The 23,284-nt window shown below is 49.4% G+C and overlaps 5 protein-coding genes across 5 annotated transcripts; 3 read left to right on the top strand and 2 right to left on the bottom strand.

Moving 5' to 3' along the window:
• Positions 1-2,264: 2,264 nt before the first annotated feature.
• Positions 2,265-3,023, bottom strand: LOC131207378 (outer dense fiber protein 3-like protein 2). The gene is made up of 2 exons (XM_058199990.1): positions 2,599-3,023; positions 2,265-2,532 (listed from the first exon to the last, which is right to left on the bottom strand). Exons 1-2 carry the CDS (start codon positions 3,021-3,023, stop codon positions 2,265-2,267), a joined length of 693 nt encoding a protein of 230 aa, XP_058055973.1.
• Positions 3,024-3,959: 936 nt separating this feature from the next.
• LOC131209779 (pyridoxal phosphate homeostasis protein) lies at positions 3,960-5,800 on the top strand. Its single transcript, XM_058202917.1, has 5 exons — positions 3,960-4,148; positions 4,561-4,773; positions 4,840-4,996; positions 5,061-5,302; positions 5,422-5,800. The coding sequence occupies exons 1-5, from the start codon at positions 4,056-4,058 to the stop codon at positions 5,497-5,499; spliced, it is 783 nt and encodes a 260-aa protein (XP_058058900.1). The 5' UTR covers positions 3,960-4,055; the 3' UTR covers positions 5,500-5,800.
• Positions 5,801-9,210: 3,410 nt separating this feature from the next.
• Positions 9,211-11,350, top strand: LOC131212501 (myosin regulatory light chain 2). The gene is made up of 3 exons (XM_058206392.1): positions 9,211-9,368; positions 10,219-10,428; positions 10,533-11,350. Exons 1-3 carry the CDS (start codon positions 9,366-9,368, stop codon positions 10,944-10,946), a joined length of 627 nt encoding a protein of 208 aa, XP_058062375.1. The 5' UTR covers positions 9,211-9,365; the 3' UTR covers positions 10,947-11,350.
• Positions 11,351-12,065: 715 nt separating this feature from the next.
• Positions 12,066-15,884, bottom strand: LOC131207377 (uncharacterized). The gene is made up of 5 exons (XM_058199989.1): positions 15,821-15,884; positions 13,727-15,671; positions 13,492-13,663; positions 12,798-13,403; positions 12,066-12,734 (listed from the first exon to the last, which is right to left on the bottom strand). The coding sequence occupies exons 1-5, from the start codon at positions 15,882-15,884 to the stop codon at positions 12,066-12,068; spliced, it is 3,456 nt and encodes a 1,151-aa protein (XP_058055972.1).
• Positions 15,885-16,695: 811 nt separating this feature from the next.
• Positions 16,696-20,202, top strand: LOC131208532 (uncharacterized). Its single transcript, XM_058201315.1, has 4 exons — positions 16,696-17,123; positions 17,286-17,693; positions 17,755-17,979; positions 19,393-20,202. The coding sequence occupies exons 1-4, from the start codon at positions 16,791-16,793 to the stop codon at positions 19,600-19,602; spliced, it is 1,176 nt and encodes a 391-aa protein (XP_058057298.1). The 5' UTR covers positions 16,696-16,790; the 3' UTR covers positions 19,603-20,202.
• The last annotated feature ends 3,082 nt before the right edge of the window (positions 20,203-23,284 follow it).

The following is a 23,284-nucleotide window of genomic DNA, read 5'->3' as shown; positions in this document are numbered from 1 at the left end:
AAACAGGCTGGTCACGGATGCTGGAGGAGTCTCCGGTGCAGCCTCAGCATGTAAAACGTTTCCCGATCGTCCGCCACCACGATCTCCCGAAAGGTGGGTGTGTTGTTTTAGAGCCCAATTATGCATTCCAAGGCTGGCCGGACCACGCGCCCCCCGATATGGAGATCGATTTGTTGATCAAGCACGACAACGCACGTTATGTGGCACGGCAATCATGTGGCTTATGGGCGCCTCGGCCGATGAGTCGTGTCCTTCCAAAGACGAACGACCATCGGGCGGGTCCATAGCGTCCGCGCGTGATAGATGAAGAAGATATCTAACCGAGCCGGGCGTCTAATTGAGACATTACCTGTGCCCACACGAGGGCTGACCGGGCTCGGGGACCCCCGCCCGGGTGTGGTGCCTCCCTGTGGCTGCCCCCCGCCACTCGACGGGGCACTCGGGCGCGCGCATTCGGCGCGATCGGCTTATATAAATATCTAATCAAATTAAGTTTTTATTGCATCTAATCGACTGCGCCACGCCGAACCCGGAGCCGAAGATGAAGGCAGACACGGGAAGACACGAAGGATGATGGTGGGCCATAAAGTGCCTACCATCCTGCCCGGGCCAACCCTGGCACGGCCTACTTGGGCGCTGGAGTCCGGTGTCGCCTGGTGTGTCTCCGATCAGAGTCGTTCGTCCAGGGTCCGGAGGAGTCATTTATGGGCCGCTTATGATCGCGTCGGGTTTCGCTCCCTCTCCCTCTCTCTCTCTCTCTCTCTCTCGAGTAGGTGATTTCGGCGAACCTGAACCTGAAGTGCCAAAGGAAACGATCGCCATCATCATCATCCACAGCGGCGGCGACGGCCCACAGCTCCGGCGAAGCGGATGGAAGGATTGAGTGAAAATGGGGTGTTTCCCGTAGTTTCTTCGCCTCCCCTCCGACACAGCCCACATCGAGACCGAAACCCCGGGCGAAGCTCGGCCGGAGCCTTCCTTCCGTCGCCGGGCACTTCCCACGCTGCCTCGAAAGACGAGCCGAGATTTTATTGCTTTATTGATATCCTCATGACATTTTTCATCCGGTGCGACAAGATCGATTCACTGAATAACAAATGAGTGTGGCTTTTGGGGGAGAGTAATTTGATCCTCGTTATGCCGGTTAATTGGTGTAGGCTCTTTCTCGGGGGACTTCGGGGCGTCTTCGCTCGCCGTCTGCCGCCCAGGGCCGGCCCCCTGGGTCCTGGTATAAGGGGTTACCGGGACCCCTAAAGGCGAGATTCTACACGCGCTTTCGGTTGCCCACGGACTGTAAGATGGACGACGAGGTGGAGCACCTAACGTTACTCGGAAGACGTTCATGGCACTTGCGGTTTTGCTTTAAAATCGGGAACAAAACGTAGCATTTTTATTAGAATCTCTGTGGAACTTGAACATTGAACAAACAACAAATTAGCTAGAGTCAGGCACCAAACTTATTCCGCAATGTCCAGGCAGCTTAAGATGGGCATATTTTTCGTAAGGTCAGCATTTATGATCGTTTTATCATCGAAAAGTGCATTTCAGGGAATCGGTAATTTGATCACTGACATTTTGATATCCGCCTCGATTTTACTCAATTTCTTCGGATTGTTGGTTTCCGTTCCAACGCATAACAGAGAGGAAGTATCGTATCGTTTGTTCCGACAACAACTGCAAATATCAATGAAGTTTTAGATACTCAGATTCCGATCGCTAACGTAGGCTTACTCTTCAGCAGTAAATGAAGGTTTAAATCTTTTCCTCAACTCCAGCCAACCACCACTTACAGATGGTTTTTATTTTTGGCCAGCTTACATAATATTCACATCCTTTTACGAGTCCAGATATTCCTCTCGATTGAAATGTGCTGAGAGGAGACGCTTAGAAGCCAAGTGTCAAGACCTCCCGCACTGCAGAGGTTTGCCAGATTGCCCACTGCCTGACGCCGTTGGTCCACTTAGACAAAACCAACAACTTCACACAGCATTTATCGATCCTTTCGCCTGGTACTACTTTCGGACCGTTTAGCTGGCCAACATTTCGACATTCACCCATTCCCATTCAAGTGCTGCTGTCACCGATAGTCCGGGGAAAAGTTTATGCTTTTAGCATTTGCAGTCAAGCAGACACTCGGGCCAAAGTGCCTCATCATGTCACCAGCCAATTGGGTGCCGTCTCTGTCCCCGTTAATTGGGTATCCGTGTTCGCTCCTGTTGAACGGTCTAGGACACTGGACTACGGGATCGTGTGGGATCGCCAGCTCAACACTGATCGCCCGGCACAATCATGGGAGTAGTCCAGTGTGGATAGCGCACACGGAAACTGTAGCTTGGAGCCGATTCACCCACTTGTTGGTCCATCAGTCCGTAACTGGCGGGTCCGGGATAGGGGTTTCGGTCGACAATCGGAGGAAATCGTGCCCGGATCGTGTAATTTGGAGGCCGCTTGTGTGTTACATCACAGGTTGGAAGAATATATTGGTCAGGGCCAGGCGACTGCAACACTGATGCTTCCTTGTGTCGCGCTCGTCTTTGGGAAAAAACAACAGAACTGTAGAGCAATGATGACGCTCGATGCAGCGCTCATTTGACTTACATCGTATAGCAGGGTGCTGTCGGGCGCACAACACGGAAGTCACCTAGATACTTGTTCGGTGCGGGAAAATCGTCCTTATTCGGGTCCTTCAACCGTGCTCGAATGCTGTAATGTGGAGCACGTTTACCGTTCATTGCTGGAACGAGGTGTGTGGCGTAATGGTCAGGGCCGGGAACAAGGTCTTGCTTCGGGGGGTTCAACCGCAGCCGCATCGAGTAGGACACTTCCTGTGTACGGCCAAAACGTGTCAATTTCTGCACTTCATACGGTGCACCAGGACCCGGGCCTGGCGTTTTGTAAGTGGTGTTAGTTCGTGCTCTCATCGAGTACATCGGTTTTCGTTCTTTTCGAGGGTCATGGTTATCGAAACCGAATGCCGGTGGTAAGTTATACTGATTTGGAGCAGGACCGTTGAAGCGATTCATTTTTTTGTCGTTTACGCGTTAGATATTATTCACTTTGAATTTTGTAACTACTTCGTCGAAAGGTGATTTAAAACTGGCAAATGGAGCCTGATAGTTGATGGTAATTGCGGTGTCAAAGGTAGCTTAGATTAAATGATTTGATGTTTTATCGCCGGGGAAGGTTGACTACCGCCAACTAATTCAATACAAATTCCAACAGTTTGTTTTGTTTATTCGTAATGAAAGAAAATTCAATGGTGTAAGCTAATATAAGTTATTAACAATGGATTAACATTAATATAAGTTATTAACAATATAGAACAAGAATCACTCAAGAACGAATCTGGTTGATCTTCGGCATACGAAAAATCCGACAGTTATTGTTTAAGATATATTAGATTAGAGATTAAGATAGATTAGATAAAGTAATTGTAAACTAATAATTGTAAGGGTAGTTATGTTATGAGAAAACAACTGCGAACAAATAATTAAAATATAGACAGAAGAACGCTTTTGAGGAAAAACCAAACAGAAAATTATTTTCAAAACACTTGGCGCTTCGACCGGTAATTTGAACTGGTTTAACCGGTTCAATTGCGTACGAGTGTGGGGAACAAACTGCCCGAAAGAGGGCGCAACCGGCAGAACCAAACTATTTGTAAATCAAATTCTTTATACCTTGTAATGTCGTGCACACCGCCCAAAACGCAGTTATTGCAAGAATTGCGTAATATATTAAGACTCGAGCAGTTTTTTAAATACACAATGCGGATTTTGTATTCATTGTTTGCTCCTTGTGCGCAGTATAACACAAATTGCAAACAACTGTGATACGACCGTCGATCGACGAAACGTCAAACTGTTTGCAGCCAAACGTCATTGTATTTGTTTTTATGTTGTCGCAGCTGATAAGAAAAACAAACCCGTTTCGACTTCCCCTATCAAGTTGAAATATAACGATTTATTCTGAGATTAGCGGTGCAACATTGTTGCATCAATGTTCATATGATTTCAGATCGCCGTATAAGGCAAAGTGTCGGCTAGTCTCATTAAATGATACGCAAAGTCATGGCCGGAGTGGACGTAAAGTTAGGTATTCAAGAAACACTGCGAAGAATCGACGAGGCATACGGCGCCCGATCGACGGTAAGTGTGACACGAAAAATCATTACTATCAAAAACAATAGAATACGATGAAAATTGCCTTTGTGTGATGTGATTGCAAGATGTTTTCATAAATTCATAACATTGCGAATGTCCATGATAACGATTGATTGGCGAAACCGTTTACATTAATTAATGAGGATTCGCTGAGGAACGGACACAATTCTGTCTGTTTTTTTTTTCACGTCGTTTGTAAAAGCCTTCGAGATGATGATGAACCGTAAACAAAATCTCAACCACCCGTTATCATGGGATAACTAAACGATATTCGTATAATACTGCACACGAGCTTGTTCGTAGTTGCTCATGAGCTATTATTACACGGTCCCATTCGCGGTTTAGCTAACCAACATGTCATTGTGAAAAACTAGCTTATGTTTGATCTCACCCACAGAAAACCAACATTCCAAAACCATTGCTGGTTGCCGTCAGCAAAACAAAACCCGTCGAGCTCATTCTGGAGGCGTACTCAGTGGGCCAACGCCATTTCGGGGAAAACTACGTGAAGGAGCTGGTGGAAAAAGCAAGCGATGCCAGGATACTGGAGCAGTGCAAGGACATTCGATGGCATTTTATCGGCCACTTGCAGACCAACAAAATCAATAAGGTACACCTTAAAACGTTAGTAAACCGTACGCGGTGATCACTGATAATCGTTCGATCGTTGTTTCAGGTATTAAATCTTACGAACCTGCACATGATCCAAACGGTTCACAGTATAAAATTGGCCGAAGGGTTGAATAAAGCATGGGAAAAGCTAAAAACGGAACACCCGGAGAAGCAAGCCAAGATAAATGTGCTGGTCCAGGTCAACACTAGTGGAGAGGATGGTAAGTTTACTTGAACAGCAGTGTTGGAAAAATCTAAAACGATTACAATTTTAAATGTTTCAAGAGAAAAATGGCGTCCAACCGGAAGAAGCCGTGTCTCTGTACCAGTATGTGCTGGATAAATGCCCCAATCTCAGCTGTGACGGAGTGATGACGATTGGCCGCTTCGGTCACGACTACAGCGTTGGTCCGAATCCGGACTTTGGTACGCTGATGAATTGCCACGAGAAAATCTGCTCAACGTTCGAACGCGACCCGGCCGAAGTGCTGGTATCGATGGGAATGTCGGATGATTTTGTACAGGCCGTAAGTATGTCGAGTCGGATCCGCTCAACACAGCAACAGGCACCGGTTCTCCTCAGACGGTTTTGTGTGTCTGCGGTAGAGTAGCACACTCATTTTTTTTCTAATTTCTCTTTTTACAGATTGAAGCGGGCAGCACCATTGTGCGCGTGGGCAGTTCTATTTTCGGCGCTAGGGCCAAGAAACCATCGACTGCGTGATCTTGCGAATGAGCCAAACCAAGAAATCCGCTCTGCTGTCTGGCCGCAGGGCATCTAGAGATTGCAGCTTCTGTTTTTCTAGCCAAAACCGACACAGCCTCGCTCAGCGTGGTGTAGGTGCGAATATTGAATCAACAAGTCACCTATTTTTTTACGAAGCACAGTGCTGGCGGCCACGTAGAAATGATCTTTCGCTGGTTGATATCTGAAAGAAATAATGAATTAATCGTGTGAATTGTTAAAAGAGCAAAATAAACAATATGAGCATGATATAATGATGAATCATTGCGAAGTTACGAAACCGTTAAATAATAGTCTTCTGTCCACGTGAATGATTTTTCTTCCAATGTTTCGGCGCCACAACGACCGTAAAATATGTTCCTGTGTACTCGGCCAGATGGTCTAACAGAAAGTCGAGCCAAACTTTTCCACAAAAATTTCAATGAATCATCGGCTGCAATACGAGCCAATGCACACCAAACAGCGCCGCTACACAGCGACCGTCCGACCAACCGAACTTGCAGGTAGTTTCGTGGGTTGACCGTTACACGTAAGCGAGACGCATTGGGTACGGTGCGAGGAATTGTTATGTGTGAAGATATTATTGGCAGTATTTTTAGCGCAGGAATGTTTGGTCGTCGGTAGGGTATGCTACCGCTAGTGGTAGAGCGGCCCGACTCGTGGAATAGCGTGCGTAACGAACGGGTGTTGGGCGTACCCATCCGAACGGTGTAGAGATGCACTAACAGATTGTGCTCTTCGTAGCTGGTCGTAAAATGCACCAACTATCTGCTGTCGAATTTTCGCCAATTAATTTCGATCGAGCGATTAAAGTACCGCTGGACAGCTCTCAGGTTCTGTAGGACCACATTTGTCGCAAGCTTTGGCAGTCTTGTTGCCAGTAATTAAATGAGGGATATCTGATGATGAAACGATCGTCCCTATCGTAACTACATGTCGAAAGATCGTCAAGATCGTCGAGATCGTCGATCCGATGCCTTCTAACAACGCGAACTGTGATTGCAAATAAACAAAGTAAAATTACTAAGCAGGGTCTATTAATTCCCGTTACTTGCTGTCCCTTTTGCCGGAACATGTTCTCTTTCGCCATATTTTCAATGCTCAGCTTCTTGGTGGTTTCAATGATATCGCTAGAGACGGTTCTAAAATTATCTTAACCGAAATCAAGATCTCAATTGCGAACATTTCGTTCCCACTTTAAAGCGGTTTGCCAGACTGGTGCAAAAGTGATGATTATTTCGAATGGCAATCAGTGAACCATGCTCCCCATTCTTGAGCCTTGATTCTTAAGCCTGTTTACTGATCTTACTAAGATAGTATAACGTACAGCACACAGTTCGGAGGAAAAGGTAGTTGCGACCTGTTAACAATTCCAAACTCAAAACAAACAATTCAAAAACTCTTAGTTATGTTACGCTACTAGAAAATGGTCCCTGAACGATATAAGAAGTCGTAATAGATAACACGAGGCAGTCAAATGTAGTCCTATTTTTTCGTCTACCTTGAAGCTGCCGTGTGCCGCTTTGAACTGCGGCAGCAGTCCTATTTTGAATGCAGCCAAAAATATGGTAGGCAAATGCGCAACAGGAATCGGTCCGAAACCTGACATCCTTTCTAGACGGAAACTGTGTCAGGTTGACACTATGTTTTTATCAGACAGCCAGATATATTCTAAACCATGCGAAGTTAGAAAATTGATGTATTTTGCACTTCATCACCTTTTTACTTATCTGTTTGTCTTCTCTTCTTCCACGTGGCACCCACAACTAATTGAAATTATGTTTTTAAGAATAATTTACGATTGACTGATAATATCTGTAGGAAAAAGGAACAAAAACTGATATCTGTAGATAATGTATTTCAACATCAATTTATATTATTGGCAACGCTACATAACTTTCTTAATTCTTCCTCATCTTACAACAATTCGTTACAATTTCCTTACAATACGAAAGGCGTCCATCGTGAACTAGAGTCTTTGTAGCGCTAAACATTACAGTAATCATCCAAACCAAATATAAATGAGGCATTCTACAATAAAATATTGAAAAAATTAAATCACATCTCGATGAACTTGACGAAGAATGCTCAAGATCATATGTCGAATGAAATCTATTATTTATACACCCTGAGGTGTATCTATACTCAATTCCATTAATAGGTATATGACAATTGGCTGATAAGATTAGGAGAGGTTTCGCATGGGATCTAGAATCTCATTAGTGACAATTGATTGATTTGTGCAATTTTCTTGTGACACATTACATGAAAGCGTGATAAATAAAAAAAATTTAAAACGTCTATTTTAAGCACGATTTTAATGTTATTCTATTTCCTATTTTAAAGATGAAAGTTTGGTGAAAACTGTCAATCAACAATGAACGAGAGTCAATAAAATTACTATGCTGAGATAATTTGAAGTAACTAAGTTGAAATAACCACATTATTTTCAAAGTTAGGTAGGGTTTTAACCTTTAAATTCTTTGCAAATAAATGTGTCCAGAAATAACTTGTGTAGTAGTAAACGCATATACATATTTGCATTGAATTGCACAACCTTGAACCTTGTCTTAGATCTAGGCCAACACGTTGTTGGAGATCTAAAAGCAACACGTAACTGTTCAAACTTACAATTACTGACTAGTTTAAAGTGATAACGAGCCCGGCCAGTATATCCATACCCTCAGGTGTCACAGCAATGAACTCTGAGACCTAGGCCGTCACGTTGATTTCAGTGTCACGGATGAGGCCCTCTTAATCCTCCATTAAGAGATCAACGGTTCCTATTTTGCACATTCCATTTCTACCAAACGCATGATTTATTTGTCACTTGTGCTATCAATGAATATTCAAGGAAATTGAGCCAGTGGTGTTTCTCGTTATTAGGTTTATTTAAAGTATTTTGGCCTAGTATAGGCCAAATGCTAGAGCGGGCTTCATACGTACTTCTTTTGCGCTTCTTCTCTCAAAGACTCCATCTCGTTTGCTTCCTTCTTTCCCGTGAGCATAAAAGCCGTGAAAATTCTTTGTTAATACGTTTCCCTTCCACCGGTCAGAGGAGAAAACTGTTCGCTTACGCACCACATGTGTATTACGTGCTGCGGGATGCTGCGCCAGGTCACAGGAATGGGCCCACAGCAGACCCCGGGGGCAGCAGAGCGAGTAGCCGCCGACGCCATCCACGCAATAAGGTGGGAAATGGCGGTTAAAAATAAGTTTTTCAAATGTGAGCCACATGCTGGCGTTACTGGCTCGGGTCTTGGGATCCAGTTTTCGCTCCCAACCACTTGCCTTCGCTTAGGTTGACCTCGCTAGTGGCAGAACGGAAAACACTAGGAAGACGTAACCCACACCTAGCTATCGGCGACACACCTATACAGCTAGCCTCTGTGAGACGAACGAGGGAAATCGTTACGCATTTTGGCCAGGCCAGGCGATTAGCTCCTCCTGAGATGTGTCCCCAGCGTCCGTACAGGTGGGTCGTCAGTGTTGGACGTTTGTATTTTGTGCGACCACCAGCGGAATAATGACGCACACCAGCACGAAAGGATGCTTATGATAGGCCGCACGCGCATACGCACCCAACGGCCTACAATCGGACGGTCTCGACGATTTCGGCCCGTGCGCCGGGTGCCACGAATTACCTAATAATAGCCACGGTGTGCGCATACGGATTGCGCGCAGGACGAAATATAAAACCGACATTTCACACTCGCCGAATAAGGCGAATAAGATCCGCCGGACGGAAGGGGCAACCGTAGTTATCAACCACGGTGCTTCTTTAAAATCAGTCGCTCAGTAGCTGTACTCGAGTTAAGTCGTTCTAACCACACCAGCTAAGCACCATGGTAAGCACCGTTCTGGTAGTCCATGGTAGGCCCGCTGCCAAAGACCGAATTGTGGGACCAACCTGTTCATCCTTGAAGTGTTTCCGGACCTCATGAATCCTAGTGTTCCTGGCCCTAGATCTGTTTTCGTAGACATGTTACCCTTACCGTCGGTTTACTTTCAAAAGTCGTGCCAATAGATAGAAACAGTTGAGTTCTAGTGCGAGTGACGGCATACCGGTCGTTGATTGAAGTTTGATCGAACCGAATCTTAATTGCATCCTGTACGCGTCGTCAGCCAGTTGCGTTCCTTGTTGGTACGAACTCCGTTCAAACGGCGCGGTCCGTTTTGAGTTTTGAAGAGATAACTCGTGGTGCTGTTGCGCGATAAAATCGAAAAGCACAAACCAAACTAGATTGGTGCGATGTTAAAAGACGATCGGTGTGCTCAATTTGGGCTCGTTACGCAATCGCCCGATCAGCTAGCTTCTGGTGGGTTTGCGGTTTGCCGTCTCGGGGAAAGACAATTTTCCAAGACAGAGTTCTAAAAATAAACTTCGCAGCTTGCGGCGTTGGCGCTGTGACGGATAGTTTAAGCTGATGGATCTCCGTGCAGTTGTTTTCCGCCTTGGTTGGTTCGGGAAATCCGTGTGCCAATGTCACATGTTGGGCGTTTAATTTAGGACAGTTTTGGAGGAATCCGGTTAAAACTGAACCATGAAAAGGATGAACAGTGTTACCTCGTACCTTTCGATATTGTGGATTTCAATTTTCAATGAAGATACTGCCAAGATCTAGCAGTGATCTACTAGGAGAAAGATCACTTAACTGATGATCACCTGTTTTTCTCCACAAATCTGCAATTCCACAGTCTGAGAAGGAGAAGAAGGTCAAGAAGAAGAAGGCGTCGTCCAAGGATGACACCCCGGCCGATACTCCCGGAGCCGATAGCCCGGCGGCACCGACCCCATCGGACTCTCAGCGCGGATCGACCCGCGGCTCGTCGTCCCGCAAGGCAAAGAAGGCCCCATCTTCGGTCTTCGTGCTCTTCTCCCAGAAGCAGATCGCCGAGTTCAAGGAGGTGAGTACTGGGCTGCCTGGAGTGTGATGGCAAGCGACGACACTAGATATAATCCGCTCGATAACTAACGTGTGTTTTTCACGACTGCGTTTCGTTCTCGCTAGGCTTTCGCGCTAATGGACAACGACAAGGACGGTGTCATTGGCAAGAACGATCTCCGCTCGACCTTCGACGCTCTCGGCAAGCTGGTCTCCGACAAGGAGTTGGACGAGATGCTTGGTGAGGCCCAAGGACCACTCAACTTCACGCAGCTGCTGACGCTGTTCGCCAACCGCATGTCCGGCGGTGGCCAGGATGACGATGATGTCGTCATCAACGCCTTCAAGGCCTTCGACACCAACGGCAAGATCGATGGCGAGAAGTTCCGCTTCGCTCTGACCCACTGGGGACAGGACAAGTTCTCCGAGGACGAGGTGGACGATGCATTCGATCAGATGGTCGTGGACGATAAGGGCTTCATCGACACCGCGGCCCTGATCTCGATGCTGACCGGTTCCGAGGAGGAGGCAGAAGAATAAATTTTATAATTAAAACCAAAAACAAACCTAAAAAACTAACAAAAAAAATCAAAACAATGGATTCTGTTTATTTTGTATAATACCTTCGTTTCGAGGCCGTCTTTTTTATACTGACCGTATGATTTCTATTGTTTTCTATTGTTTGTTTTTGTTTCTGTCTTGTTTTACTGTAACTTTAATTCACAAACTAATGTCAATGATGAAGCGAGCGGGGTTCACATACAGAGGGAAAATGATGCGAACATCATCATCATCAACAACATCAACAATGACACAAACAACAACAAGTGAAACACCACTATATAGGGGTCGGGAAAATATCACTAAGATAAATGAGCTAAAATGGCAATGGCAATTGTAACAACAAAGGAGAAGAGGAATAATTAAAGCACACAGGTTCACGACACAGAACTTCTGGTAGCTGTTTATCTTTCAATTGAAGGAAGAGAGAATTCCCAGTGATGTATTTATAGAAGAAAGTCTGAGTTCTCTCCAAGCCATCCGATTTCGTGAGTTTTTCGTTTGTTGCAGTCTGCAGTTGCAGTTTTTCGTTTGTCTGGAGGTTCTTCGTGTGCTGTTTGGTTTGAAGCAGATTATTTTACTGACATTTGGCTACGTCTTCAAGCCATAAATATGAGTAGGAAGAACAGCGACAGGCTTACCACCGTACGTACGACATAATGTTCTCCACAAAAGGTCATAAAAAGCGTTTATTTTGCACGGTCTGTATCATGACTAGCTAATATTTGGTTGGCAAAACTTATCAATTTAATTCGTGGTATCTTTGAGGAATAGCAATAATTAAAGTTGTTGTTTGATTTGAATTTCCGAATCATTTTAAGCGAAGGACTTTTGAAAGTGCAGATGTTCGTTGTGATCGACTGTTTTCGACATTTTACAATTTGAATTTACTGATCCAAAAAGGAGTTCAAACTAATGCATACTTTAAGGCGTATTTGTTTTATTTTCAAAATATTGATCGGTAACCTGAGCTGGGTCAGCCGAGTGCGGCATATATCATTAGTTTCAGCTACAATGTCCAGCTGAGGATGAAAAATGTTTGCGCTGCTGATGAACCTAAGATACTTAAGCCCCGTTAAACGTGCTATGGTGAGTAGTCTAGTTGATAAATCCGCGAGTGAGCAGCCGCAAAAGAGGTATCGTAGTTAAATAGACTATGTTCATTGGTCTCCCGATTCCTGTCGCACTGCTAGTGAACAGGACCTTTGCGTTCTTCTCATTCGGATCACGCACTCCGCACGTTCGATAGGAAAGTGTTCGCTTCCGTTTGCTATTATCGTACCCGGGGATGCTGATGCTCGGGGAATCGAGCCGCCCGACGGCCAGCAGGCGTGAAAAGTCCTGCTCGATCTTGTGCGCACTGGGGCCCTTGAAATGGACGATCATTTGAATGCAGGCATCGTTGTGCAGTGTCTTGGTGCTGCGTGAATCGATCGCTAGCATCCACTCCGGCAGTCCCATCACGTGGCGCACGTCTTCCAGGAACTGTGCTACCACAAAGCGCGGCGGTTTCTTAAGATTGATATACTTTACGATGTCGTGGTCAGGTTCAATGTTTGCGCAGGCAAAGCGGAAGCCGGAGTAGTCCGAACCAAAGATTACTATCGATCGGCCCAATGCGCTTATCGTACCTTCCAGTGGAAAGTTACTGTCGGTGAAAAGCTGTCTCTGGCTACCGATCGATATCGGACCCAGGCGGGCAGATACATCCCCGACGTAGCACCGCAAAGGGTTATCGGGTCCGCATTCCTGTTTGTACAGTTCGTGCTGAAAGGTAGAATCGCGCTTTTTAAATCAGGTTTTTACCGAAAGTAGAAGTTTGACACTCACGTTTAATGGGTCAGCCAGCTGAGTGTAGTAAGGATTCCACACGAAACCCGCTGCCACGCATCGTGTTTCAACCGGCTTGACTGTGGCATCAACTCCTACCGGATTAACCCAAATATTCCAGCTATGGTTGTGCGTCATATTACGATCGTGCTTGCCCGGGTATCGTAACTTCACCTCGATCGATGTATCACTCTGGCTGTTATCGTTGCCAATGAGCTGCGTGAATCGTATGAAACCATACGCGTAGCCCGCCGGGTGATGGAACGAAGCGATGGCTCGGATTTCTCGCGCCTCACTAGGACTGTATCCTCTTTCCAAAGTGCTGCAAGCCCACCGGCGGTTCTTCTCCTTCTTGTGTATCACAATCGATCGCCCAATGATGCTTTCGTACCCGTACAGAGGCAGTCGCGAATCGTTATATGCTTGTTCGTACATCGTGACCCCATCCAGTGTCCCAAACTTGCCGCTCAAGTCTCCAATCTCGTATTCATCCGTGCTACCGACGGCGGGCAATGGAGAACGTTTCGGATCGACACCACGCGGATTCCAGTGCCCATACACGGTAGAGTCTTCACAGGGAAATTCCAAGTCTCCCTCGACAGGCGCCTACAGACGATGAAAAGCAGAACGACAAATGAATGATCATTACGCTTTAGGTTTGCTTCTCCTAGCATTCCTCCTCCCCTCCTCTTACAATGTGCACATGATAGCCACTGTTTTTGTCCAGGCCCTTGAAGTCAACATCAACGTTGGTGAGATCGTACTCGGACTGTTGTATCATTTCCAGCTTCCCTTTCACAGTCAAAGGATCCCCATTCGAATACCAATCCCTTGCAACGACCTTTCTGCGATGGTAGCCACCGATACTGTGAATTGAAATGATTACCATTAGCGATGGAATACGTTTGTCTAGAGTACGCGAAACTTACACCGAACATGCCAACCGTTCGCCTCGAGCTTTCGGTCCGTTATCGTCGAAGATCACCAGAGACCGTCCAATGATGCTCGCATAGCCGCTCAAAGGGAGATTTTGATCGACGAACATCTTTCGGCTGACTCGCGATGCTTCCCGCTTGTTTCCTGCGATTGCCAGGGCTCCCAGGCGGTTCGACAGGTCACCCAATCGGCACAGCTCGGTGGATTGGGGCGTGCAGACCTCATTCCACTCCTTGCCCGACAGAGCGGCCGCTTTGAACGGATTGTAAACGCTCCCCGCGCTTACACACCGATTCTGCCAGTCGTAGAAGTCTCTGCCCGGTGGATCCGCCGTTATGGACCATCGATGATTGGCCGTGTTGTTAACGCTCGATCCGTCAGCGTGAACGAGGTACTCAAAGATGACCGCCGTGTCGGCCCAGGGTTCATCCTTTACCTGTCGAAATAGGACGCGGCCCACGATCGGATACCGGAACAGGACCTGTGCGGTGTGAACGGGAACCTGATACGGGCGGTTCGTTTCGTACGGGGCAACCGTTCCACATGCCCATGGCGACTCGGTAATGTTCGCCGGCTGCGATCGGTTGAACCGTTGTACGGAGAAAGTTCGAAAAATGATCGAGTTGGGACCTTGCAGAGGCAGGAAGGTGTCCCAGTAGACTCCGGACAGTTCCGCACTCTGGCCGGGCAGAAACGGCGTGTGGGGGTCGTTTTTGTTACGATTGAAAAGTTTTCCACTCAGATCCCCCATGGGGTACTGATCCTGGGTACCGTAACCGGGTGGCGGTACCGATTTCGTCGTCACATCGGACGGGTTGAAGATTTCACCTGACGTCAAGCAATAGGTGGCATCGGGAGCGGCAAAAGCTTGCAGAGGTAGCTGATTGACTCTAAAGCTGGACACGTCTTTGGCGTAGTTCTCGTTGCTGAGCGAATCGTTTGCGGTCGATGCGAAGTTGGCACTGATCCACGTCGGTTCGAAGCGCGATCGTTGTGTGAACCGAATATCGCCTCGCATACCCGCTCCGTCCACTAGCGCCCGTGCGGTCCTCGGTTTCTGGTGCCGGATCTTAGCGCACGCTAGGAAAGTGTCCGGATGGCTCGGATCAAACACGACCACGTACAGCTTACGCGAGGGCCCGTACAAATCGCTCGGTAGCAACACGAGCCGGCCATCGTTGAAGAGCTGAGGAAACTTGTTACGCCGCGAGTAGGTGCTGATGCGTAGCGGACCCACACGGCTGTCTATGTCACCGATGGCCTTCCCCGGGCCCCGGTTTTGTGGATCGAAAACAAGCTGCAGCTTGTTGCAGTTTTCTTCCGCATTCTGTGCGTCACTTTCGAAAATATCGGTGACGTAGATCTTCCACACATGCTCGGTCGCGTCGGGATTGCCCATCTTGCGCGATTGCTCGCGAACGTGGAACAGATTCGAGTAGATCAGTGTGTCCGAGTGGTTCGACTCTTTGGCCGCGAGCCAGCGGAAGTAGATCGAGCCGGTGATCGGACTCGCGAACCGTGCCTCCGCCAGATGCTCCTGGGAGCCGTCGCGCGTCGTGATCGTGGCGCATAGGCGCACGTTTGCGTTCGGATCGTGCAGCACCAGCGACTTACCCCACAGTCCCTTCTCGCCGGTCAGCGAAATGGTGTTCAGCCACGTGGTGGATCCGTTTCCCGGTAGCATCAGATAGCCCAGGTCATCGTCGAACGACCATAGCTGCTCGCCCAGCCGCCCAATGTCGCATCGCTCTTGCGGATCGACGATCGTGTAATCGACCGGCAGCTGATGGACGGCCCAGCTCCAGGCCTGGTCAGGGTATTGCAGTGTTGTCTCGAGATCGGACGCAATTATCACTTGCCGATCGTCGTGCTGGGAGAAGCTGATTTCTCCATGCAGACCTCGTTGCGAGATGTACGCCACCAAGTTGACGCCGCCAGCTGAATGGAAACGAATCGAAGGCCGGATAAATAAAGAAAAAACCTTGTTACGAATCTTCGCGTGGATGAATCAACCGTAGCACCCCGGCCGTACAAGGGGGAAAAGTAAACGTGGCAAACGACGCCGAACTTCCTGTCCATTCACTTACCTTCGCTCGCCAGAAGCGAAAACAGTACGCAGCAACAAACGCAGAAGTTTCTGAACCCCGCCATGTAACGTCTGCTCAATGTTGGTTTGCTTTCCGATCTATCACTTCGCGCACCTGCATAACTTCAGGACGTAACAAGGAGAACGAAAATCTTTCGTGAAAGTTTCGAGTTTTGCACCGCTAAAGCCACTGAAGCCCGAAAGTGCCTCATCAGTCCAAGCCTTTCCGCTTCGATCCACGATCAACTACCAACTGACTCAGCGTAACTGTTTCTCTCCTGCGAGCTCTCTCCCTCGCTCTCTCGCTCGTGAGACTCTCACCTAGCGCCGTTCGCGTCGCGATTCTCTGTTTTGAATCCGGCGGCATGATCGCCCAGAAAACCGGTCCACCGTGGAAAAGCGCGCCGAGCTGTGGGGCGGCGGAATGCGGTGTACTTTTGTTTTGATTCCCAACTTTTCTCCCCCTTTATGCTTTGCTGTCCATTTCCGTACCCGGCACGGAAAGTTATGTTGCGCCCCGTTGCCAATAGAGGGACGTAAACATTTGAAATGACCGTTGGCGCCAGTGCTAATAAATTTAAGTTGCAACTAAAGAAACAGATTAAATGAAATTCAAACTATCAGCAGCTCATTGTGGAGGGGTTCATAGGTCCGATTAGTTAAAAAATCATTAAGCTTTGTTTGTAAACAAGAGCACGTGGTACATGCGCCTCCACCGGCCACTCTTCGCCCATCGTTCGGTCGGACGCATGCGTGCCGCAGAAACTCCGTTCGCTCTCCCGGGTTCGTTCCGTAAGGAGAGCAAAATTTATCGACCCGTTCCTGTCGCCAAAAGATTTTTCCGTCACATCGCATCGAAGAAGCGAGGTGGAGTGTCACACACAGTTCGCGGTACCGCGCTGCCATTAGTTGGCGACTGCTTCCGATCAATTGGTGGACGTTATTAATTGGTGTTCAAGGCGCCCGGCGAAATGCTCGACCGACTGCAGCTGTTGCTCGTGGCCAGCGGTGTGCTGGTGGGGCTGCCGAGCTCGTACGCGTACTACAGTGGGCCGTTTCTATTCTGGGGCCTCAGTGACCTGAAGGACCTGCAAACGCCAGCCCTGGCCGGGCTGGACGACACGGTTCTGCGGGACCTGTACTCGAACGCGGCCGCCGTGGTGGTGTTCCTGCGCAACGGAACGACCAAACTGTCCGAGGACAATTTTCCCACCTTCAAGCGGATCATCGACAAGTACGATTTTGTGTACAGCCCCCAGCAAATGTTGAGCTCGAACCCGCTCGATTACAACGTTAATGCTGAGGTAAGAGTAATTTAGAAAAAAATCGAAACATACGCGAGAGCGGCCGCGCGAGAAAGAGAGAGCGCAAACGAGCACACGGACACGTTGCACAACTGACACCTAGATGGCGCTAGCGATGCACGATAAACGACGAATTTAAACTAACGTTAGCCGTCTTCGTAGATTATCAACCTCGTCGGGGCACCGTCGCAGCAGGACGTAGAGTTGTCGGCCCTGTTTCGCGATTCTACCGAAAACTACGGCGAGCACAAGGTGCTGGGCATCCTGGCCAATCAACTCGAGGAGCCACACATGCTCCAGAAGCGTGAGGCAAAGGCGGGCGATGACTATCTGTCGACCAGCACCACACCCGGTAGCCCCACGGACGAGCCTGAGATCGTGGACTCCATTTACAACGTGCCGGGCAAGGCGATCGTGTACATCACCTCGCCCCCGGTTCTGAAGATGCTGAACGATTCCGACGAGGTCGAAACGACCCTCGTGCTGGACAAGCATACGCTGGCCACGTACGATGCGCGTGAGCGCGAAAGTAAGCTGATTGTGACATTTAAGGTGGACGAAGCCAGAAAGGTAAGCCGTAATGCTAGAACAGGCGAAGACACGGAGCTATAGCTGAGTGATGCGCTTTCAGCTTACCCTGAAGTTCCGCTTCGAGATGGATGGTGGCTACTGGTACATGTCGAAGGTGGACGTGTTCGCCATGGACACGAAGAGCAAGGAAGGATCCAAGGCTCTCGATACCACCCTCGAGCTGGAGGGGAAGGCTCCGTATGCTCCCCTCGGTGCCTCGTACTCCTGCGGCCGCCAGCTCGTGTTCCGTAACGGGACCACGGTCCTGACGCTCGAAAACATTCAGGTGAGCTAACGTGGCGCTCCCAGAACCATGGGCTAGATGGGAAAACTGGAGCTTCTGTAACTGGGCTCTTCAAGGGGGGAAAAACAAAGACCCGAGTCTGGCGTAGATTAATCGAGCACGAGCCACGAGTGTCTATTATATTGGATTCACATTCATTATCAAATTACACGCATTCTTCCAAACGGCGTGCCGCGTGGAACCAGGACTAGCCCCGTTTACATGCGCCAGCACACGTAATGGCAGGGTAGCTGCCGCTGGGCAGATGCAACAAATTATGAGAAAATATGTACGCCAAGAAGACAGGGAGGGAGAGCGAGAGAAAATCGAAAAACAAGAGGTGAAATGGGCGATAAAAGTGGAGCAGCCGGTCTAGGGGTGGCAACCCCTAGACCAGTGGAGGAGAAATGCAGAGGAGCGCACCTCATAACTGTGCCGCTCGGCACATGTTTGGTGTGTGACCGTACGCGAGCACAATGTAAACATTATTGTTTATTAGTTTACGCGAAGGTGCAATTGAAGCTACGCGATGCGCCGCGCTTGCTGGCGGCGTTGATGTAAGAGCCCGAGACCGAGACAAAGATCTGCCGCAAGGAACATCTCTTGAGATGGTAGTCAGGCGTCTCGCTGACCTCACTGATCGATCAGCAATTCGCAGGCACACCTGGGCCTCTGGCTGAAAATGGCGAACAATTATTCGATTAGACAATTCGAAGATTGAACGAAGATGCTGAGAGCGTCCCCGCGACGACGAGTGGTTCGTTTTGGCGTATTTGGCAGCTCAAACGCCACGATTATAACACTTATTGCGAAAAGCGGCCGTTCCGAAATTTGGTCCCATTCGAGGCCACTTTCCATAACGACGTCGCCCGTTGAATCGATGGCCGATTAAAGCGGAAACAACCGGTCCGGTATTTCTCACACATGTAAAAAGGCAAACAAATGGCTCACAACATTATGTTCACAAAGTTTTGTGTTTTTTATTTTACATCGGAGATCCGATTGATTTGGGCGGCGGTCGGCCGGTTTGGCTAGCAGTTAACGAGCGAGCGGGAAAGTTGGGGCTGGGTTCCTGGCGGTGGTTTGCATAACGGCCGCCGGTGCGCAAAATGCTCTCACTACCTTAACGATGACAACGCCGCTTCATTAGCTCGTCCGGAACGCTCAAATTTAAACTCATAATAAAACCCGTGCGCTGCGAACGTTTTCGGAACGGCGGAAAACCCAAAATCGCCAGGCGCATTGCGTAATGGCCGGCAGTTGGCGCGGCCGAATCGGTCGATTTGGTTTTCCGTTCGGGGCGGAATAGAAATGTTACTCTCCTTCCCTCTGCCCTGGTTAGCTTAATCAATGCACACGTTGCGTGGTCGGCCATTTTTTTTAACTCTTTCCGTTTTGTTTTTCATCCTCGCCCAGGTGCAACCCGCACTGGAGGGCAAAACCAAGTTCAGCAGCGCTTGGGATTGTATCGGTTTCACCACGGCCCCGATCCTGTCCGGTATCTTCGTCACGTCGTTCATGCTGATCGGGCTGACCATCGCGATCGTGGCGATCCTCAACATCAAGCCGCCGAACCGGTTCGAGTCGCGCACCGGAAAGCAGCTGACATTCACGGTGCAGGAGTAAGGCACCGGGCCGACCTCTGGACGGGTCCGGGTAGCTTCGCGGGTTCACCCCCTTTACGGTACCAACTTTCTGCCGGGAGGAAGAATCGCCCGCCCGGAACCGGAAGAACCGGAGAGCCGTCGTTTGAATGGACTGTCAAAGAAGTTTGCGAACCGGAATCTGCAATGCGACTTCTCACCCCTCGCAGGTTGATCGGGGACAACGGCAGAAACCCGGTTTCGCCTGGTTGGTCTCCGATTCGTTCCAGGTTATAACCTCCATAGCAGATACAAACTTAACCTACCATCAATAAAGTGTCCAGCCTAGATTTCCATTCCGTTTGGCGTTTGGCGCAGTCTAGCCTTTAGCCTTATTTCGCCCCTCAACTTATCTGTAAAAATGGCCGAACCGAGATGGCTTCAAATGTCACCTCCCGATTACGGTTCGGCCTCGTTGAGTAACTTAGCGTTAAAAAATAAAAACAAAAACAAATCCCACTGGAAAAGCGACCACCATAGTTGGGGGGGACCGTGACGTAGCCAGGACCAGCGAAACCGCGGAAGAGCGGAACAATGTAAATGTGTATCCCAAACAGCTTGACGCGAGCAATAAATATCTTCACAGCCGCCCCAAAAAAGGTGTCATACTTCTATCGGCCTAGGTCGACGCTAGGACAACGCTTTCACTTTCCTTGCCGACGGGGCAGCCGAGATAGGTCCATAAGGCCTCGCGATCGAAGAGACATTCCACACGCCGTTTGATTGGTACCCACGGGAAACGGGTTCGCGGGGAACGAAAGTGAAAACTCACCCCGTCGGCACCTCCTGGAAAAGCTGCCCCCTGCTGCTCTGTCTGTCAGCCTACGCACGCGCGCGATCACGCGATAAAGATCGTCGCTACCGGCCGGCGATCATGATGGAGATTACAAATGGGTCCCTTCGTCGACACTTGGACCGCCATACTTGGACACCTGGATAGGTGAACTGTCGCCGCGTTATGAATATGGATTTTACCAACATGGCGGGTGGTCCGTGAATGGCCATTATCGACACTATCGGCCCGTACCCGTAGATTGGTGATTATTGTTGTTGTGGAAGAAGTCAACGACAGTGCACTGTGTGGCGAATCCCACAGCAAACATCACGCAGCATCACGAAAGATTAATCCGGGACCGGCGTCGAGCGCAACGACCCTTGCGCGATAAAGTGCATCCTTAATGACTTCACTCTGACCGACACTCGGACTGGGTTCGAAAGCCGACCTGAAACAGCCAACGGATCGCCAGGAGGCAGCGGTTCGGTTATGCAAAGTGTCCATCGGCCATCGGCCAGCCAATGATTGGCCGGTGCGCTTCCTAGTTATTAGCTGCATTCCCGGTGCGGTGCAGTTGCATCCCTTTCGCTTTCTACGATGGGTCATAGGCATCCCTAGCGGTCAGTGGCGCGATGCCGCGAAAAGGTCGTACGCGGTGCAGTCCCATCTCGTCGCGCATGTGAAAGTGATTTAATTAACATTACTTTACCCTCGTCCGTGCGCCGAAGCCCCAGGAGGCCCTCGGGCTTCCGTTTGCGTGCGGCACGGAGGGCACCGTTTTGTCCGACCCGTCTGCACTGCCGCCGGGCGATAAAATGGAGGCCCCTCTTTAATCGATAAATTTAATTTACCACCGTGCGGTCGGTCTGGTTTCGGGATCGTTACCTCCCGGGCGAATGGCACAGGCCGACCGATCGGCAGGATTCCTCGCCACCTTGGGGGAACGGCATGCAAATGCTGTGACAGGCGCAGCATACGACGGCATCTTCATTAGAGGCGTTGTATGTTTACAAGGGGTTGTTGCTGCGCGCACGCACTTGGACTTCAAGGAGATAACGACGGGCAGCCTGAGACCCGTTTGGCCACCGACGTCTGGGATTCCCGTCGTGCACCCGACCGGGACCGGACTTGCGGGTCGTCCGTCCACATGGTCCACAAATCGTAATCCCCGTGGAAAAACGGTGGTGGACGGCTGGAACCGCACGCTGATGAGCAGCACATCCACCGGTCCGGCGGTGCCATTAGATTCAATCAGATCGCCCCTCAACCTGCCCCGACCAGTCACGGCGCGAGTTCCGTGGAACGGTTTGTCGCGACCTGTTCCCAACCTGCGGCTCGCCCGTCACCGGATGCAGAATTCCGAACCCCGAACGGGGCGCAAACCGGACGGGAAACAATTCTTTCCAGCGCTCCAAGCTCTACGGGTCGACACATCCGAGGGCGAAATTAGGGTTAGTGGAGTTGTGAATCCGCCCTCCGGCCATATCGTGGACCACCGCGCCCGTGTTATTGGGGGTTCCGATGAGCGAACGCGATCGGGAACGGTATAAAATTAATTTGGAGCCGTGATCGGAGGTATTTTTGGGGTTGATTGATGTTTAAGGTACATCGGGCAGCCACCTTAGCAGCGGCTCGCTCTTGATGGTCCAGTCGACGTTTTTTTTTTTCGGGGGGTTTAATTAGGAGCGAAGTTTCTAACCTCAGCAGATGAGTTCCGGGGCGCGCGCCCGTAGCCCTAATGCATTTTCGGAATGAGGCAACTTTACGACCGTTGATGTTCGGTCCGGTTGGGCTCAAATATCCGTGACGGCTCGTTGCGGCGTGATGTCGATAAGCTTACCAATTCATATTACGACCCAAACAAGTCCATAACAGATATGGAGTGGATGTTCCTGAAAATGTCCAGATTCTCAATACCATTTTCACCTACAGGCAAAGGCCTTGTTGGAGCTTCTGCACTCGCCGTATCGCAACGTTCAACGATTTCTAATATGTGGCCTGCCAAACCGGACCTGGGGCATCAAAACATTGGCGCGGTATTTTCGCACAAAACAACACCCCAACTCGAAGAACCTATGTCGTTTGACCCTCATTCGAGTGACACAGCATTGACACTGATTTCTCTATTCGCGGTGTGTCAGTCAGAGTCAGCTCCGTTTGTCCGTGTCTTCGAGTTGTCGATTCCTCTGGCACTCCGCTCCAGGAGGTCACAGCGAGCGGGCTCATCAACCGTCAGAAAGCATTTTTGGGAGTCTCTTCGCCGCGATCGTCGATATGTTTTGGAGACGCACCGACCCCAAAGGCTGGGCGCCCACCTTTGGGAGAACCGATCGAGTGGAGGCGATGTGGCGAACAACAACATAAACACACCGACCCGGACTCACCCGGAGACCACCGACACCCGGCCGACGGGACCTAACGAAAGTGACAAGAAAGCAAAAGTCTCTTCTTGGCCGTCTTAGCCGATGATCCAGGCACCGCTCTCCTGCCACTGCGACGAGTTTATCCTTCCCGGGAGGGGCTCCACGGCAGATAAAATAACAACGTCAACGGGCGGGCCCATTGGAATGATAATGAAAGTGGTCAGGATGAAAGTATGCGCGATTCGCGAGCGGGCTCGAGTTGGCGAATGCTTGGCGCGGGATCGAAGTGCGTCGGGATCGAAATTAACCCTGCAGGCATCGAGTGACCTACTTCCGGGCCGTCAGCGGCAGCGGCAGCGGCAGCAGCAGTGCCAACATCATACGTTGGAGGGTTTTGTTTCTCTTCCCGGCTTCTCGTTTGCTTCCTCGCTCTCGAGCGCGACCAAAGATTGTGGAGTTATGCCGATTTTTTGCCTTTTCACCGCCCATTTCTTTTTATCATTATTTTAGCAACGTTTAGCAACGGG

This window comes from Anopheles bellator, chromosome 2 (genome assembly GCF_943735745.2).
Source record: "Anopheles bellator chromosome 2, idAnoBellAS_SP24_06.2, whole genome shotgun sequence".
Lineage (NCBI taxonomy): Eukaryota > Metazoa > Arthropoda > Insecta > Diptera > Culicidae > Anopheles > Anopheles bellator.
Note: the sequence above shows the minus strand (reverse complement) of the source record. Positions and strands in the feature narration are given on the sequence as shown.

Excerpts from the sequence above, each read along its gene's own strand:
- LOC131207377 (XM_058199989.1), bottom strand. The coding sequence starts at position 15,884 with ATGGCGGGGTTCAGAAACTTCTGCGTTTGTTGCTGCGTACTGTTTTCG. Across the intron at positions 15,672-15,820 it reads TTCGCTTCTGGCGAGCGAAG|CTGGCGGCGTCAACTTGGTG; the intron begins GTAAGTGAATGG and ends GTTTCCATTCAG. Across the intron at positions 13,664-13,726 it reads GAACGGTTGGCATGTTCGGT|TATCGGTGGCTACCATCGCA; the intron begins GTAAGTTTCGCG and ends TTCAATTCACAG.
- LOC131208532 (XM_058201315.1), top strand. The coding sequence starts at position 16,791 with ATGCTCGACCGACTGCAGCTGTTGCTCGTGGCCAGCGGTGTGCTGGTG. Across the intron at positions 17,694-17,754 it reads AGGTGGACGAAGCCAGAAAG|CTTACCCTGAAGTTCCGCTT; the intron begins GTAAGCCGTAAT and ends ATGCGCTTTCAG. Across the intron at positions 17,980-19,392 it reads TGACGCTCGAAAACATTCAG|GTGCAACCCGCACTGGAGGG; the intron begins GTGAGCTAACGT and ends ATCCTCGCCCAG.
- LOC131209779 (XM_058202917.1), top strand. The coding sequence starts at position 4,056 with ATGATACGCAAAGTCATGGCCGGAGTGGACGTAAAGTTAGGTATTCAA. Across the intron at positions 4,774-4,839 it reads AGACCAACAAAATCAATAAG|GTATTAAATCTTACGAACCT; the intron begins GTACACCTTAAA and ends TCGTTGTTTCAG. Across the intron at positions 5,303-5,421 it reads CGGATGATTTTGTACAGGCC|ATTGAAGCGGGCAGCACCAT; the intron begins GTAAGTATGTCG and ends CTCTTTTTACAG.
- LOC131207378 (XM_058199990.1), bottom strand. The coding sequence starts at position 3,023 with ATGAATCGCTTCAACGGTCCTGCTCCAAATCAGTATAACTTACCACCG. Across the intron at positions 2,533-2,598 it reads ACAGCACCCTGCTATACGAT|ACGAGCGCGACACAAGGAAG; the intron begins GTAAGTCAAATG and ends TTTTTCCCAAAG.
- LOC131212501 (XM_058206392.1), top strand. Across the intron at positions 10,429-10,532 it reads AGATCGCCGAGTTCAAGGAG|GCTTTCGCGCTAATGGACAA; the intron begins GTGAGTACTGGG and ends CGTTCTCGCTAG.